Source organism: Thalassophryne amazonica, chromosome 7, assembly GCF_902500255.1.
Source record: "Thalassophryne amazonica chromosome 7, fThaAma1.1, whole genome shotgun sequence".
NCBI classification, from domain to species: Eukaryota; Metazoa; Chordata; class Actinopteri; order Batrachoidiformes; family Batrachoididae; genus Thalassophryne; species Thalassophryne amazonica.
Window position 1 is genome coordinate 109379192 of NC_047109.1, and position 19446 is coordinate 109398637.

General features: G+C 41.3%; 1 protein-coding gene across 1 annotated transcript in view; it reads right to left on the reverse strand.

Moving 5' to 3' along the window:
* The window catches only part of si:dkey-33i11.1 (sialoadhesin), a 57979-nt gene that overhangs the window by 21424 nt on the left and 17109 nt on the right, over window positions 1-19446 (reverse strand). The window contains exons 10-16 of the mRNA XM_034175317.1: window positions 18682-18845; window positions 13261-13410; window positions 13015-13146; window positions 7469-7550; window positions 4997-5045; window positions 4641-4727; window positions 4284-4414 (exon numbers count right to left, since the gene is read on the reverse strand). Of these exons, the coding sequence (XP_034031208.1) occupies window positions 4284-4414; window positions 4641-4727; window positions 4997-5045; window positions 7469-7550; window positions 13015-13146; window positions 13261-13410; window positions 18682-18845 (795 nt within the window). The remainder of the gene's footprint in view (window positions 1-4283; window positions 4415-4640; window positions 4728-4996; window positions 5046-7468; window positions 7551-13014; window positions 13147-13260; window positions 13411-18681; window positions 18846-19446) is intronic.

Consider the following 19446-nt stretch of genomic DNA (forward strand, 5'->3'; position numbering starts at 1 on the left):
TCAGAGCTCTATTGAGCTGAGTATTCCATTAACTTTAACTAGTAATGACTTCATGACTTTCTTTGCTAACAAAATTTTGACTATTAGAGAAAAAATTACTCATAACCATCCCAAAGATGTATCGTTATCTTTGGCTGCTTTCAGTGATGCCGGTATTTGGTTAGACTCTTTCTCTCCGATTGTTCTGTCTGAGTTATTTTCATTAGTTACTTCATCCAAACCATCAACATGCTTATTAGACCCCATTCCTGCCAGGCTGCTCAAGGAAGTCCTACCATTATTTAATGCTTCAATCTTAAATATGATCAATCTATCTTTGTTAGTTGGTTATGTACCACAGGCCTTTAAGGTGGCAGTAATTAAACCATTACTTAAAAAGCCATCACTTGACCCAGCTATCTTAGCTAATTATAGGCCAATCTCCAACCTTCCTTTTCTCTCAAAGATTCTTGAGAGGGTAGTTGTAAAACAGCTAACTGATCACCTGCAGAGGAATGGTCTATTTGAAGAGTTTCAGTCAGGTTTTAGAATTCATCATAGTACAGAAACAGCATTAGTGAAGGTTACAAATGATCTTCTTATGGCTTCGGACAGTGGACTTATCTCTGTGCTTGTTCTGTTGGACCTCAGTGCTGCTTTTGATACTGTTGACCATAAAATTTTATTACAGAGATTAGAGCATGTCATAGGTATTAAAGGCATTGCGCTGCTGTGGTTTGAATCATATTTGTCTAATAGATTACAGTTTGTTCATGTAAATGGGGAATCTTCTTCACAGACTAAAGTTAATTATGGAGTTCCACAAGGTTCTGTGCTAGGACCAATTTTATTCACTTTATACATGCTTCCCTTGGGCAGTATTATTAGACGGTATTGCTTAAATTTTCATTGTTACGCAGATGATACCCAGCTTTATCTATCCATGAAGCCAGAGGATACACACCAATTAGCTAAACTGCAGGATTGTCTTACAGACATAAAGACATGGATGACCTCTAATTTCCTGCTTTTAAACTCAGATAAAACTGAAGTTATTGTACTTGGCCCCACAAATCTTAGAAGCATGGTGTCTAACCAGATCGTTACTCTGGATGGCATTTCCCTGATCTCTAGTAATACTGTGAGAAATCTTGGAGTTATTTTTGATCAGGATATGTCATTCAAAGCGCATATTAAACAAATATGTAGGACTGCCTTTTTGCATTTATGCAATATCTCTAAAATCAGAAAGGTCTTGTCTCAGAGTGATGCTGAAAAACTAATTCATGCATTTATTTCCTCTAGGCTGGACTATTGTAATTCATTATTATCAGGTTGTCCTAAAAGTTCCCTAAAAAGCCTTCAGTTGGTTCAGAATGCTGCAGCTAGAGTACTGACGGGGACTAGCAGGAGAGAGTATATCTCACCCGTGTTGGCCTCCCTTCATTGGCTTCCTGTTAATGCTAGAATAGAATTTAAAATTCTTCTTCTTACTTATAAGGTTTTGAATAATCAGGTCCCATCTTATCTTAGGGACCTCGTAGTACCATATTACCCCATTGGAGCGCTTCGCTCTCAGACTGCGGGCTTACTTGTAGTTCCTAGGGTTTGTAAGAGTAGAATGGGAGGCAGAGCCTTCAGCTTTCAGGCTCCTCTCCTGTGGAACCAGCTCCCAATTCAGATCAGGGAGACAGATACCCTCTCTACTTTTAAGATTAGGCTTAAAACTTTCCTTTTCGCTAAGGCTTATAGTTAGGGCTGGATCGGGTGACCCTGGACCATCCCATGATGCACTGTTTCTTTCTCTTTTTGCTCCGTATGCATCACTCTGCATTTAATCATTAGTGATCGATCTCTTTTTCCTGGTTCTTTCCCTCAGCCCCAACCAGTCTCAGCAGAAGACTGCCCCTCCCTGAGCCTGGTTCTGCTGGAGGTTTCTTCCTGTTAAAAGGGAGTTTTTCCTTCCCACTGTGGCCAAGTGCTTGCTCATAGGGGGTCGTTTTGACTGTTGGGGTTTTTCATAATTATTGTATGGCCTTGCCTTGCAATGTGGAGCGCCTTGGGGCAACTGTTTGTTGTGATTTGGCGCTATATAAGAAAAAAGTTGATTGATTGATTGATAGTAGGTCTGCTTTATAGCCAATAATGGATGCTTTTAGTCTAAGATAGCATCACGCCACGCAAGGTGGAATACTTCTAATTTTGAACTTCATTCTAGACCTCTGGACTTATGCTGAGGTCACGCAGGTAATCATTGAACCAAGGTGACTGTGATTTGGGGGAGCGCGGTTTTAACACAGGTGGCGCAATCATGCTGAGTGTAGTTTTGAGCACTGAGTTTAAACTATCCACAAGCCTGTCTGATTGGGTATTTGCCAAATGTGAAGCTAAGACATCAGGCAGTCTAGCTTTGAGTTCAGTCTTAGTTGAGGAGTTGATGCATCACCATAGTGATATACAAGGTTGTTGTTCCACTAAACATGGCAGCGAAACTGTAAACTTAATAAGTGAGTGATAAGAGACCACTGATGTAAGAGGCATGATGTCAATATTCATGACAGCAATACCACATACGAGAAACAAATCCAGGGTATTTCCATTAATGTGCATCGATTCCTGAATGCATTGCTGAAATCCTAATGCAGCCACAATTTCCATAAATGATTTGCAGAGTGGATCAGAAGGCTTATTTATATGAATGTTAAAGTCACCAATGATCAGAATGTTATCTGCACGAATTGACAAGTTAGAGATGAACGCACCAAATTCATCTAAGAATTCAGAATATGGGCTAGGAGGCCTATAATATAATATGGCTGATTTTTATTCTTCTGACCTTGGCAATGCGTAATATCCTGAGCAGAGCGGAGAATCAGATGCTCAAATGAGTTATATTTGTGACCCACAACAGCTAATAAGCTAAACCTAGATTTATAAATAAGAGCAACACCCCCGCTTTGCTTCGCATTACGAGGGACGTGTCTAAATGTATATGCTGGTGGGCAGGCCTCATTTAAGGGGAGGACAGCTGTAGGTTTAAGCCAGGTTTCACATAACCCAATCATATCTAAGTGATGATTAATAATTAGATCATTAATCAACAATGATTTTGAAGATAGTGATCTTATGTTAATGAGACCCAGACTAAGGACCTCAGTGGGGTTGACAGTTGAGCTGTTTGGGTTTAGGGGTGGTTCCAGAGTAGCATATATAAGATGCCTAGAAGTAGGTTTAGGTTTGAGACATTCCATGCACGTTGTAGGTCGCAGACATGAAATTTTTCATATTGCTGGAACAACCACTTTGCCATCCTCAATTTCAACATCATCCAATGTAGTAATAGGTATTAAGTTTGCAAAGCATATCCCTCTATGATTTTTATGGACACGTCTACGGAAGCAGGCCACAGTCTCAACTTGTTGAATTTCCCTCCCTGGCAGATAAAATGCACTATGTGGAATTCTTTGAGAGAGTTCACAGATTTGTGGCATCAATTTGGGGTGCGCAAACTTTTACATGTGTGTGTGTGTGTGTGTGTGTGTGTATAATATATTTTGACAGGTCCCACTTATGCATAGGTGCAACTCCAGTTGTCCTACCTCTAATATGAGCCAGTTTGCCATTTAAACCAAACACTTCACCATTTTCACACTGTCCTCACCAGCTCAGTGTCACACTTCTTTTCAATCTCCCGTCACAAAATTAGTTACATTTTTGTGTCACTTTTTTTTTTTTTATTTGACTATATCTAACTCAAGCCAGCCATCTCTCGGCTGGCTTGGGAACGCCTCGGGGTTCCCCCGGAGGAGCTGGGGGAGGTGTGTGTGGATCGGGAGGTCTGGGCGGCTTTGCTTGAGCTGCTGCTCCCGCGACCTGACTCCGGATAAAGTGGAAGAAAATGGATTGGATGGATATATCTAACTTTACCTCTTTCCCTAACTCCAACCTTAACCTAAGCCTCTCCCTTCACATAACTATAACCCCAACAGACTCTCACACCCCCCCCCCCCCCCCCCCACGCGTCACCCTGCATTTCATGATCACATCATGAAATGAATTTGTGCTCCCGTTACGAATTGTGTTAGTCCTCACATATATCCTTCACCACTTCCACATATATCCTTCACCACCATTTTTCCCGCCACTTCTGACTTCCTTTTACAATACCACAAGTCCAAGACTCAAGAGCATGTTTGAACAATACCAGTGAAACAAAAAGAAGTTCAGAGATGATAGAAAGAAGGAAAAAAGATTAAAAAAACACGCAAAGACAGGAGAAAAAAATAGACATAAAGAGGATGTACCTGGAGACTCTGGAATAGTGGACAGTGATATAATTGGGGGACGGGTTGTGTTCAGCTTCTGTGATTGGTGGAGCATCCTTCAGAGGAATAATAGCAGGATGAGGGCTGTCACTTATGTCCTCTGGCTCCTCCTGCGCAAGTGCACACACACACACACACACACACACACACACACACACACACACACACACACACACACACACACACACACACACACACACACACACACACACACACACACACACACACCTCAGATAAGAGGAAGAGGAATCCGCAGTGTATGATCATTCCTTTTTCCACAGTCTTTGTGTAATATTTTGAAGACTGCATCGTTGTGTGTGTGTGTTGGTTGCGCACAGGTATATCGGGCATCTTGCCCGTTCTCACTGGGACGGTCTGTTGGGCTGACTCATAGAACACGGTGTCAGCTGTCACTGACAGATGCTGCATTGGGTCAACAGAGAGAGTGAAAGACAGTTTGGCACTAAGTCACATTCACATAGAGAACTGCATTAATACAACATTAACATTTGTATATTAAAGATAAGAATAAAGCAAAATAAACGTAGATAAAAGCGTGGAGTCCATGTTGACGTTAGTGTGGCATGCTCACTAACATTAAAAGCATTAAAATCATTTAAGCAAACAAATCATCCTAAAGGTGTTGAGCCATTTATGCACATTTTAAAAGAATTCAAAAGTGAACGCTGTACCTTATTTGTATCTTCAACTGACTCCATGTCCACTCTGTGCATGTTCTTACTATGAAGACATTAGAAGTTAGAATTACGATTAATAAAGTCGCGCTTTTGCGGTGCATCAGTTAGAGGCTTGAAATCAGAATAAGAATTTAGGTGTTGACTGTAAGTGGATTAATTATCATTCAAGAAACAGCATCAACAGTTTGTCCTTTACATGAGGATGAATATAAACATCTTTTCTTAGATAGCTTTGTTAATGGCAAAAATGAGAAAGAAATTAAGAATCTGTGAAAGTTTATTCTAGTAATAATGCCCCAAAAAATTGCTTAGACAATTTTGTAGACTCACAGATGACCGTACTCAACCTGGAGCAACAGGATGGTTCATGATTTCTCAGTTGCAAATTCCTCACATAGGTAGTGATGTTAACAACATTTAATTTGCCTTTAATCACTCAATACTCCATGTATATGGGACACTGCAAAGCATATGTCAATTAATATTGTGCAAATGACTTAGCAGAAAGTCTAATGTGAATGGCATCTTTGGCTCCTGTCTGTGGAACGATACTGCAAAAATAACTCCATTTAAGCATTATTTATAAAGCAGTTTAGTTGGTGATCAGGCAGAACACAATCAACCTCTGTATCCTTTCACTGCGGTACTTATATCTTGTACACTTTATGGTTGTGAATATATACAGTACTAATCGTTTTTTAATAATATAGGGAGAAGTGGGTGTACAATTAGCTAAACTTATCTGCTAACGTTAGCTTATAAGCCGGCTTCAGTACCGTGTGTCATAGCTGTTTAAGTTAACGTTAATAGACACTTGTTATATGTATTGGTTGTTACGATTGTTATTGCAAGGTGTAGCGACACTATTGTGCTTTATACTCTAGTTATTGGCTTTATTTAGCTTTTTTGGTTAGCAAGGTGTGCTAGGCTTGTTATAGGCTAAATTACGGTAGCTCTTCTACCTGTAGTTAGCCAACTTTCAGGATTTATACTCTTTTACATGATGTAGATTTTTAATGGTTCTTCAGTTTAAACGGTTCTTTAATAGATATCAGTAGATGGTATCTAAGTTTGGGGTTTCCATTAGAAAGCATGTAGAATATGAAATTTAGCTTTCTATAGTAACTGTCCATAACTCAGCTAGCAGGGTGAACTTTAAATATGAACCTAATACATATTGTATCATAGTTTTTGTTTCTATAATAACATAACCGGATTTATATCTTAGCCTACTAGCCATAACTTTGTTTTACAACATGTCTACAGACTAGGTAGATGTATAATTCAATCTTTTTCTGTAGGAACATTTAGGTTTCAGGTACTAACTCCTATAATATTATGTAGTTATGATATTTTTTTTGTAAATGTTGTTTACTGACCTGTTTGTCTAAATGTCACTTATTATTGTGCTGTCCATATTCTTGAGTCGCTTGGGTGAGTAGGGAGAGTTCCCATGGGATAAAAAAGCTTTTAAACCTACCATCCCTGGTTCTCAAGACCAGGCACCTAAGTGGTTTTGTCCCTTCTTCTTTCTTCCTCGTTTTTTAATATTTAGGAGTACCTTAGTATACACTAGTAGAGTTCCACCTTAGATTTGGAATGTATAATAGAAGATACACCTTACTGAATTTTCATGAGTATAATAAGAACTTGTGATGCTCCAAAACATTTAGTAAAGAATCTATCTTTAATCTGTCTAAAAAAAAGGTGACTGATAGTGTTGATCCTTCACGATCTATGGGTGTTTTTGAGCAATTTCTGCTTAAATCTGCTAATTGACTGTTTAGAGAGAAGGAATTTAAAATTCAAAGCCCTTGCAGAAGTGATGTGATGGAAAGTAAGGAAACATCATTTTAGCCAGGAGGCTATCTTGAGTGTTTGCTGGATTTAACGTATTTCAGGTTTACATTGTCATAACAAGTCGTCCTTTGGTTCATTTTGTACAAGGTGAACTTTATGTAGGCATTGCTATGCGACTTTTGTTGCGTACACCCTACTGAGGCAATGCAGACTACGCTGGCTTGGACATGTTCACCACATTCACCACACGATGGCCACATCCTCTATGGCAAAGTGGCCATTGGGAAAAGGCCTGCAGGTCATCCACAACTGCGCTAAGTAGATATCTGTAAATGTGACATGAAGGCTCTAGACATCAACATTGAGCACTGGGATGAATCGGCTGACAACCGAAGCATCCAACAATACTATTCAATAATGTAAAATGTGTATGATATTGTGCGTCAAACAGTCTTTTTCTTCATCTTTGCCTCACGTTCATGTGGAGTTGATGTCTTGGGCAATATGCCCCAAAGCATTCAATGTACTGGCCAAAGATGGTTTGACACCATCACCTACTGGGGATTACTTCAGGCAAAAGGCAAGAGACACTAAATGTTGCAACCAGTGGGGAACAATGGTTGTTCCTGATCACAGTGTGTGTGTGTGTGTGTGTAACTGTGTCACCTGATCATAATGGCCACAGTAAGAGTGATGAGTCCAGCAGACACGCCCACTGCTGAGGCCAAAGCAATGACCTTCAGCCGACCTGCCGATGAGAAGGCAGAGATTAACGCCATGACGAGAAGCACGAAGAAACAGAAGTGACAGAAAAATAAAGCAGCAAACAAATAGTGAACTAGTGACATATAGTAGATGAAAAACTAGAAAGAGAGGAATGAGGAAAGAAGTCTTTACAGATTACATCACAAGTCTAGACGTGAGTCTTATGGTTCTGATTTCCAAAACTTACTCAGCTGTCTATCTTCACAACAGTTTTCCACAACACTTCATCAGCTCCTGAAATAGTTCAGGGCTTTACATGATGCACCACGAATCATCAAACAACAGAGATCACGAGGCAAAGGAAGACGAAGACCAGAGCTGGGACCTCATGTGGGGATAGTGACAGGGAGCTGTCATCACTTATCATCTCAAACTAACAGCAGTACGTAAAAATATCCTTTCAGCCACAACATGAAACATGTAGCTGAAACAGATTGATTTGTTTGCATATTTATTTTGTGTAAGAGAATATGAAACACTTCAGGAGCATTTGACAGCTGTGACAAAATATAATGCTCAACATCGATGAAAGAGAAAAGCTGATGAGTCCGGACGTCATTACAATTAATTAAAAATGTCACAGCAGTATTTTTAAAGGTTGCTTCTTTTTACTATTACACAACTTTAGGTTGTAATTCAGAACACTTGGCGTGAAACAATCAATACTCTGCCACTTCCAGTTGCCAACTGCTGTAATCAGTGGTGGGCACAGTTCCGCTAATCCGCTAACTAGCGAAGCTAACTTTTTCATTAGTACTGTAGATTAGCTTTTCTGCTAACTTTGAAAACCATCAGCGGACCAATTAGCTTCCGCTAAATTTAGTTCCACTAACTTTCAGTCAGTGGTGGGCACAGATAACCAAAAAATTAACTTCGATAACAGATAATAAGATAACTGAAAAGTTATCTTTGATAAAGATAAACCACCCAAAAATGTATCAGAAGTTACAGATAATCGATAACTGATAAATTCCGGTGTTGTCTAGGGGACATTTACAGTTACTAAAGAGCTGAAATTGATTTTTAATACAATCGCTTTTGAAAGCATTAAAAGCGATAAAAATTTCTGCCTCTGTTAGAAGCTCTTGTTTACAACAGCGCTCCCACAACACAGGCACACCGAAAGCAATCATAAGACCAACTCCCTATCGATTTCAACACTCCGGTCAGGCGGAGGTCTTGAAAAATAAAGTCATACTAACTTATGTTTTTTTGAAAATACTGATAGAATAACTCCATTAATGTCAATTCTGTCATTTGTACAAAGTTAAAATATAACATATATCTTTTAATGTTGAACAAGGCACTAATTCTGAGGTTTTGTAACAAACACAGACCGCAAAGCATTCTGGGTATAAGTGCTAAACAGTGATTGGTTCAGTAATCCATTATGTAAACCAACATGTTAATGTGACGTGTGACGTGTGTCGTGTGTTGGTTTAAAGATAAATGTGCTTTTGTAAAATATTCCATTTTTATTTGTAAAAACAGGCATTTTTACGGAGCCCTGGAAGTGTCATCGCAATTGCATGTTTTAAAACTTTTATGATGTTGTAAAACGTGCACTCAGTATTAGTAAGTAGGTAAATTTATTTATATAGTGCCTTTCACAGACATAAGGCCATGTACACACATTGTCGGGTATTTGTAAAACCGAATATCTTACCCTTTCAGTTTGCGGAAAAAACTTTACACTACGTCGTTTAAAAAAAAAGTCCAGCCACATCGAACCGTATAAATGTGTTGTAATTAGTCTGCCAAAACTTGGGGTGGCGGTACTGATTAAAATTCTATCCAATCGGGAGCCTTATTCTCTTGTTGTCACTTCCACAAAAACTAAAAACATGGCGCCAACCTCGTTCGTGTGGACCGATAAGGAGTCGGAATTACTTCTAACCGTAGTTTTAGAATACAAAGTTAACAAATATATGCACACAAAAAGCGCCTGGACAATGGACAATATCAACACTTTGAGAGCAGCCATGTACCAAGACGTTTAATACTGCCATGAACACTCCTGGCCAGTAGATGGCAGTAGTGGCCTTGAAAAAATGTCAAAATTCCAGATAATCCGTGTCTGCTACATTTAAGATGCGTGGAATTTAACAAACGCAAATACACTAACGTCTATAAACCCAGAGAATATATTCACGAGAGTTTTAGGCACTAGAGTTTAATGCTGTTATCTGTGGACCCTGAACAGAGTGTCTGAAATGCATTTGTCCTGTCGTGAACGTCTGAGATTACTTTATGCTACCCATAATGCATTGCTGCCTGGCACAGCATGTGCTCACAAAACCTTAAAAATTAGCACATTACTTTAAACGACAACATATATCTGATATTTTCACTTTATAAACTTCAGACATGACAATAATTTTAAATAACTTGTCTAAAATGAGTGGTTAAAATTTGAACCAGAAGTTAAACATGTATGCCGCTGGATGACTTGGTGACATTGCGATTATATTAGTATGGTGCTAAAGGAAATGGCCGATAGAGTGGTTTCTGATTGCAGAGGGTAGAACAACATGCTTTAACAGGTAGGTGTCAACAGCTTTAATAGTTTTAAAATATTTTTCACTGTTCGGCTTAGTTTAATACGTTATCGGATGGTAATTCATTGGAAGATAATTAGTCCGATGATGGTTTTCAAATTTATCTAAAAAGATAATCTGATAATGAAAACATTATCTTGGATAATTATCTGTTATTGGATTATCGGAAGTGTGCCCACCACTGTTGTGCATAAAGACACCGCTCGTTGTTTGTTTTGGGTTTGTGATCGCCTTTGAATTTACTCAGAAGACCCTGTGGTGCTTAAACTCGGAAGTGGCTTATCAGTAGCAGTCAGTGTACTGAGTCAATAGAGGGTTTTCAATCACATGACCGATTTGCTGCAGGACAGGTGCCGTCTCCATTCTGGATTGCAAGGAGCCTGGAGCGTGATAGAAAAATGTAGAGAATGTCCGGTTATTACGATGCTTTAGATAAAGCTGTTTATTGTGATCGATGTGTAGCAGTTGGTTCAGTGGATCCGTATCTTATACCAGAAAGTGAATTTAGTGGTGATGTAACTAACTGGCCGACAGTGTCACACTGCGATATTGTGAACTAGGAAGCTGCCGACCATTTCAGCCTCGCCGGCCTCCTGCAGAGCATCACAGCGGAGCTCTGAAAGCGGAGGTCGTCTTGAAGTCCTGAGCGATTTCTCTCACCAGGCGCTGGAAGGGCAGCTTGCGGATCAGCAGCTCGGTGCTCGAGGATCACAATGTAAATAAGCATCCGTATTGGAAGCGTTCCTGTGTTATCCTCAGCAGTATTTTTATGTATTCTTATATAATTTTATTGCAGAATAAAATAAAATTAAATTCTGGGAGCAGTGGATTTCTGGTAGCGATGGATCCCTCTCAGCGCCACGGTGCCGTGAGGCTTCTTCACACCGACGTTGAAGCTTCTGCAATTGTTCGCCAAATGCACGTAGCGTATCATAGTGGCCACCGCGTTGTAATCCAGAATGGCGCGGGACACAAAATGACATGACCGATACGTTACATGAAAACCCTCTATACTAAAAGTTAGCGGTTAGCTATAACGTTTTTTTTTTTATCAGTTTACCGTTATAAAAAACTTTTCAGTTAGTGCATTAGTGGTTATCAAAGCTAACTTTTCGATTACCTGTTCCCACCACTGGTTGTAATATTAAATCTTCATTACTTTTATTTAAGATATTAAATGTTTGTTTGTTTCTTTACCTACAATTATGAACAAAATTGTCATGAAATGTAGGCAGCACGGTGGATTAGTGGTCAGCACTGCTGCCTCACAGCGAGAAGGTCGTGGGTTCAATTCCCGTGGCCTTTCTGTGTGGAATTTGCATGTTCTCCCCGTGTTTGCTTGGGTTTCCTCCGGGTGCTCCGGTTTCCTCCCACATCCAAAGACATGCGGGTTAGGTGGATTGGAATCTTTAAATTGTCCGTAGGTGTGTGTGTGGGTGTATCTGTGTTTGTTTGTCTGTTTGTGGTCCTGCGACTGACTGGCGTCCTGTCCTGGGTGTACCCCGCCTCACGCCCTATGACTGCTGGGATAATCCCCAGCCCCCCCCGCGACCCTTAATTGGACTAGCGGTAGAAGATGAATGAATGAATGTCATGAAATGTGGCGGAAGTGTTGGATTTTGTAAAATTGTAAAAGTTAACTTTTAAGTTAGTGGATTAGTGGTTATCAAAGCTAACTGTTCAGTTAGCTGTACCCACCACTGGTTGTAGCGGCTGATGTTGCATAAAGACAAAAGCTCTGGCTCATTGTTCATTTTGGGTTTGTGATCGCCTTTGATTTTGCTCAGAAGCCCCTGTGGTGCTTAAACTCGGAAGTGGCTTATCAGTAGCCGACAGTGTACCGACCGAGTCAATACTAAAAGTTAACCGTTAGCTGTAACTGCTGCTAATTTTTTTATCGGTTTACCGTTATAAAAAAACTTTTCAGTTAGTGGATTACTGGTTATCAAAGCTAACTTTTCGATTAGCTGTTCCCACCACTGGTTGTAATATTAAATCTTCATTACTTTTATTTAAGATAGTAAATGTTTGTCTGTTTCTTTACCTACAATTATGAACAAAATTGTCATGAAACGTGGCGGAAGTGTTGGATTTTGTAAAATTGGGGGGGGGGGGGGGGGGGGGGGATTCTGATTAGCCATATTTGTGTCAGCAAGTCATTGGCTTAATACTGTATGACAGGAGCCTATCATATAAACACACACACACTCTTCTTCCACCGCTTACTCTAATTAAGGGTCCACTAGGTGGAAATAATGCTCCATTTCATGAACCTTAAGTACAGGCTGCTGTGTGACTCAACAACGACCAACCTGTTGCTTATTTTAGTAGATTATAAACAGCAGCCTACAAATATGTTTTAAGATCAACCTTAAATATTTGTACTGAAGTGGACCCCAGAAGACCACAGGCAGGCTGTTCCATAAGGAAGGAGCACAAGAAGAAAAAGCTCTGTAGCTTAATCCTGTAAACAATCCAACAAAGAGGGAATGCCGGGTCTGGGAGAATGCACTTGGGCTCTGGATAGTAATCACCCAGGCAGACAATCGGTCCATCCCCACTTCTTGAAAGTCACCATCTGCCATAGCCAGGTGAAATGTCTCCATCCTCTTGGCCTTCTCAACACAGAGGCACCTGTTTTCCTAGAGAAAGATGCCACATGAATAAATTGACAAACCTGAGTTTCCCTCAGAATCCAAGTGATATTCCTCATCTTAGTCTCCCTAAGCAAACCATCCATTTGACACAAAGTCACTCCAGCAGTACACAAAAGTATGAACAGTGACACAAACAGACGCCCATGAAAACAAGCTCCTCTGTAGGTGTGGGACAAAAGTACAAAAACAGGCATACAAGCAGTCGGAGAAATGATCTAAGAGGTAATCTTACCTCTGACCCGTATGGTGAGAACAGGAGAGTTGTGGGTTCCAATTCGATTCCGAGCCTGACAGTAGTACTGACCACTTTCTCCAGGTCCAACCTCTGAGAAGGTGAAAACTGGGCCAGATTTTGTACCCCATGCTGAGAAGATTATCAAGTATTTCAGATATACACAGTGTGTCCACTTAACAAAATTAAGTATGGATGGATTGGTAATGTTGACCTTTAGGAGAACCAAATTTGAATGATGCTAACATTGTACAGAGCCTCCATCCACTGCCAAGCGGTGCCATGTGAAGTTTTCTACTGCTGGGTTGGCCTGACTGCTGCAGGTCAAAGTCAAGGGGCGGCCAGCGTCCACAACACTGGAAGGTTGAGCTAGAACTGAGGTGTTCTTTGGAGGGTCTGGACAAAGGAACAGAAAGAATGACAGAGTGGAGGGTTTGTCATGGAGCAGTCAATATGGGAACACTTAGCTTCCACAAGAAGCATTGTGATTGGCCAATGATGTACTTATGAGACTTCTTTGGAAGATAATGTGCAGTACTCATGGAGACATTTTGCAATGTGAAGCGGTTGGACTGAGAATTAAGCATTCCTATACTCTGATCATGGTAGTCCGATGGCAATCTTTTGATTGCTCCTTTGATGATGGGAGTGAGTTACTGCCAAAAGTGGGGTACTCTGTGTATTTTGGTGGTGTCTTGCTCATTAGTTGGGGTAAAAAGGGGAATGTTATCAACAGATGGATTTGGGTGGCATCAACAGCAATGTGGTCATTGCTCTGTACTGTTTTGGTTAAAAGGGAGCTGAGCTGTGAGTTGTGTTACCATCCAAACCTGACCTTCTTCTTTGTCTTTCGGCTGTTCCCGTTAGGGGTCGCCACAGCAGATCAATCGTTTCCATCTCACCCTGTCCTCTGTATCTTCCTCTGTCACACCAACCACCTGCATGTCCTCCCTCAGCACATCCATGAACCTCCTCTTTGGTCTCCCTCTTCTCCTCCTGCCTGGTGGCTCCATCCTCAGCATCCTTCTCCCTATATACCCTGGGTCCCTCCTCTGCACATGTCCAAACCATCTCAATCTCGCCTCTCTGACTTTGTCTCCAAACCGTCCCACCTGAGCTGTCCCTCTGATATGTTCATTCCTAATCTTGTCCATTCTTGTCACTCCCAAAGAGAATCTCAACATCTTCAGCTCTGCCACCTCCAGCTCTGCCTCCTGTCTTTTTGTTAGTGCCACTGTCTCTAAACCATACAACATAGCTGGTCTCACTACTGTTTTGTAAACTTTCCCCTTCACTCTTGCTGATATTCTTCGGTCACAAATCACTCCTGCCTCCTTTCTCCACCCACTCCACCCTGCCTGCACTCTCTTCTTCACCTCTCTACCACACTCTCCATTACTTTGAACAGTTGACCCCAAATATTTAAACTCATCTACTTTCACCACTTCTACTCCTTGTAACTGCACTATTCCACTGGGCTCCCTCTCGTTCACACACGTACTCAGTCTTGCTTCTACTGACTTTCATTCCCCTTCTCTCCAAAGCATATCTCCACTTCTCCAGACTAGACTCAACTTGCTCTCTACTCTCACTACAGATCACAATGTCATCTGCAAACATCATAGTCCATGGGGACTCCTGTCTGATCTCATCTGTCAACCTGTCCATCACCACTGCAAACAAGAAAGGACTCAGAGCTGATCCTTGGTGTAATCCCACCTCCACCTTGAATGAGTCTGTCATTCCGACTGCGCATCTCACCGCTGTCACACTATTCTTGTACATGTCCTGCACTACCCTAACATACTTCTCTGCCACTCCAGACTTCCTCATACAATGCCGCAACTCTTCTCTTGGCACCCTATCATAAGCTTTTTCTAAGTCCACAAACACACAATGTAACTCTTTCTGTCCTTCTCTGTACTTTTCCACAGTATTCTCAGAGCAAACATTGCATCGTAGTGCTCTTTCTTGCATGAAACCATATTGCTGCTCACAGATCTTCACCTGTTTTCTAAGCCTAGCTTCTACTACTCTTTCCCATAACTTCATGCTGTGGCTGATCAGCTTTATGCCTCTGTAGTTACTGCAGCACTGCACATCACCCTTGTTCTTGAAAATAGGAACCAGCACACTTTGTCTCCACTCCTCAGGCATCCCCTCACTTTCCAAGATTTTATTAAACAATCTGGTTAGAAACTCTACTGCCATCTCTCCTAGACATTTCCATGCCTCCATTGGAATGTCATCTGGACCAACTGCCTTTCCACTCTTCATCCTCTTCATAGCAGCCCTCACTTCTTCCTTGCTAATCTCTTTTACTTCCTGATTTACTCTCGCCACATCATCCAGCCTTTTCTTTCGCTCATTTTCTTTATTCATCAACTCTTCAAAATATTCCCTCCACCTTCTCAGCACACACTCCTCACTTGTCAGCACATTACCATGTGCATCTTTTACCACCCTAACCTGCTGCACCTCCTTTCCAGCTCTGTCCCTTTGTCTGGCCAATCGGTACAAGTCCTTTTCTCCTTCCTTACTATTCAACTTCTTGTACAGCTCGCAATATGCCTTTTCCTTTGCTTTTGCCACTTCTCTTCTCGCCTTAGGCCGCATCTCCTTGTACTCCTGTCTACTTTCTTCATCTCTCCGACTATCCCAAAACTTTTTTGCCAACCTCTTTCTCCTTATGCTTTCCTGGACCTCTTCATTCCACCACCAAGTCTCCTTGTCTTCCTTCCACTGTCCAGATGTCATACCCAGTACTGCCCTAGCTGTCTCCTTCACCACATCTGCAGTACTTTTCCAGTTGTCCAAAATTGCTTCCCTCCAACTAGTGCTTCTCTCACCTGCTCACTAAATTTCACACAACAGTCTTCCTCCTTCAGCTTCCACCATCTGATCCTTTGTTGAGCTCTCACTCTCTTCTTCTTCTTTACCTCTAAAGTCATCCTACAAACAACCATCCTGTGCTGTCTAGTGACACTCTCTCCTGCTACCACCTTACAGTCTGTGATTTCTTTTAGCTTGCATCTCCTATAAAGAATGTAGTTCACCTGTGTGCACCTTCCTCCACTCTTATATGTTACCCTGTGCTCCTCCCTTTTCTTAAAGTAGGTATTCACCACAGCCATTTCCATCCTTTTTGCAAAATCAACTACCATCTGTCCTTCCCCATTCCTATCCTTGATACCATATCTATCAATCAATCAATTTAATTTATATAGCGCCAAATCACAACAAACAGTTGCCCCAAGGCGCTTTATATTGTAAGGCAAGGCCATACAATAATTATGTAAAAACCCCAATGGTCAAAACGACCCCCTGTGAGCAAGCACTTGGCGACAGTGGGAAGGAAAAACTCCCTTTTAACAGGAAGAAACCTCCAGCAGAACCAGGCTCAGGGAGGGGCAGTCTTCTGCTGGGACTGGTTGGGGCTGAGGGAGAGAACCAGGAAAAAGACATGCTGTGGAGGGGAGCAGAGATCAATCACTAATGATTAAATGCAGAGTGGTGCATACAGAGCAAAAAGAGAAAGAAACACTCAGTGCATCATGGGAACCCCCCAGCAGTCTAAGTCTATAGCAGCATAACTAAGGGATGGTTCAGGGTCACCTGATCCAGCCCTAACTATAAGCTTTAGCAAAAAGGAAAGTTTTAAGCCTAATCTTAAAAGTAGAGAGGGTGTCTGTCTCCCTGATCCGAATTGGGAGCTGGTTCCACAGGAGAGGAGCCTGAAAGCTGAAGGCTCTGCCTCCCATTCTACTCTTACAAACCCTAGGAACTACAAGTAAGCCTGCAGTCTGAGAGCGAAGCGCTCTATTGGGGTGATATGGTACTATGAGGTCCCTAAGATAAGAAGGGACCTGATTATTCAAAACCTTATAAGTAAGAAGAAGAATTTTAAATTCTATTCTAGAATTAACAGGAAGCCAATGAAGAGAGGCCAATATGGGTGAGATATGCTCTCTCCTTCTAGTCCCCGTCAGTACTCTAGCTGCAGCATTTTGAATTAACTGAAGGCTTTTCAGGGAACTTTTAGGACAACCTGATAATAATGAATTACAATAGTCCAGCCTAGAGGAAATAAATGCATGAATTAGTTTTTCAGCATCATTCTGAGACAAGACCTTTCTAATTTTAGAGATATTGCGTAAATGCAAAAAAGCAGTCTTACATATTTGTTTAATATGCGCTTTGAATGACATATCCTGATCAAAAATATCTACCCATTACTTCCTCATCACCTCTGTTCCCTTCACCAACATGCCCACTGAAGTCCGCTCCTATCACCACTCTTTCATGCTTGGGCATACTCTCCACCACCTCATCTAATACACTCCAGAAATCTTCTTTCTCCTTCATCTCACAACCAACCTGTGGGGCATATGCACTGATGATATTCATCATCACCCCTTCAATTTCTAACTTCACACTCATCACCCTGTCAGACACTCGCTTAACCTCCAACACACTTTTAACATACTCTTCCTTTAAAATTACCCCAACACCATTTCTCTTCCTGTCCTCACCATGGTACAACAACTTGTACCCACTGCCGATACTCCTGCTCTTACTTCCCTTCCACTTGGTCTCTTGCACACACAATATGTCTACCTTTCTCCTCTCCATCATATCAGCCAGCTCTCTCCCTTTACCAGTCATACTACCAATATTCAAAGTCCCCACTCTCATTTCCACCCTTCTAGTTTTCCTCTTCTCCCGCTGTTCGTGGCAACATTTTCCTCCTCTTCTTCGTCGTCTTCGCCCAGCAGTAGCCCAATTTCCACCGGCACCCTGTTGGGCAATAGCACCGGTGGCGGACGTTGTTAACCCTGGCCGCGACCGATCCGGTATGGGAATTCGATTCTGAGTCTGCATAGTTGGGTTGGCTTGTTTTACGCCGGATGCCCTTCCTGACGCAACCCTCCTCATTTATCCGGGCTTGGGACCGGCACTCAGAATGTACTGGCTGCACACCGCATGTGGCTGAGTTACCATCCAAACCTGACCTATGATCATTAAATAGTAGATAGTAAACTAAAGAAGGCGATCCTTGATGCAGCCTGCACAAAAAGAGGGAGAAACATCATGCAGGCTGTACAATACTTAAATGAACATGCAACTGTAAAGTGGCAAATAGTGTATGACAAAAGAGCTGAAATGAGATGGCCAACAAGATTTATGAGAAATCTCGTACTGCATGCAAATCTGCTGCCTTCATTATAAACCACTTGCGAGGGTGGTGGCCAAGTGGTTAGTGCACTTGGTTTCAGTGCAGACGGTTCCTGGTTCAAACTCCACTCCTGCCACATTTCTCCATGTAATGTGGAGATTTACATGTAATCTGGTGTAAAACTTGTGCCAATTCAACATGGAGCTCCACCTCGGATTTGCTGTGGTGACCCCAAGTGCAAACACGGGAGCAGCTAAAGGGATTTACTAGGAATAAACCATTTAATTCTTCAATCCCACGCAAGTACTGTATCGACTTGAATATAAGACGGGGGTCGTTTTTCCTGGAAATACTGTATGTCTGATATTATATGTCAAACATATTTCCAATGGTTTTCTTATAACCAAGGGCATCTTAGATATTGTGATGATGTATTTTTGTACTGTCAGACTTAATGTCACGTACACACAAACCACATTCTGTCTACTTACAGAGCACTGTGAGTGCAGAAACGGGAGACGTCTGGTATCCTAATCGGTTCCAAGCCGTGCAGTAGTACTGACCAGCATGGTGCGCTCGCACTGATGGGAATGTTAAATTCTGGAAGGTTCCGCTAACCAGTACCTGGTCACCTAAGATGCGATACCAAGCATACCTGCAGAAAAGAATGTGATGGTGATGGTGCCGCCTATGATGATGTTGAAATAGATTCGTAGGACTGGGCAGTATTTCAGTGTTACTTTTAGTTTTTTTTTACTAATTTCATTAATATTTTATATGGTTTGGTCACACAGTTGATACTGACCTGTAGGAAGACATTTCATGCTGTATAAGTGTTAGGGTTAGGTTGATTTTCACCTTTAGTTCAAGGGGTTTAAGCATAAATATGACATGAACCTTTAAGGAATTACAGACACACACACACACACACACATATATATATATATATATATATATATATATAGTAGTTCCATTTTTCACAGGCCATAAGTAAGTAGGCAAACTAAATGTAAGGGTTATTGTTATAACAAATCATCACTTTAGACATGGATACACAGATGTTTCCAAGTCAGTGTATATGTCTTGGACTTCATTTACATCACTGCATGGGAACTCTATGCACCTGAAGGTCTGAACTACAAGCACATATTGATTGTTTAATTTCAACTTCACTCTGGCAGCGTACACGGGCAAAATGACAAAAATAGTGTTGCTGTCCAAACACTTATGTACCTGATTGTCAATCATTGCAACAA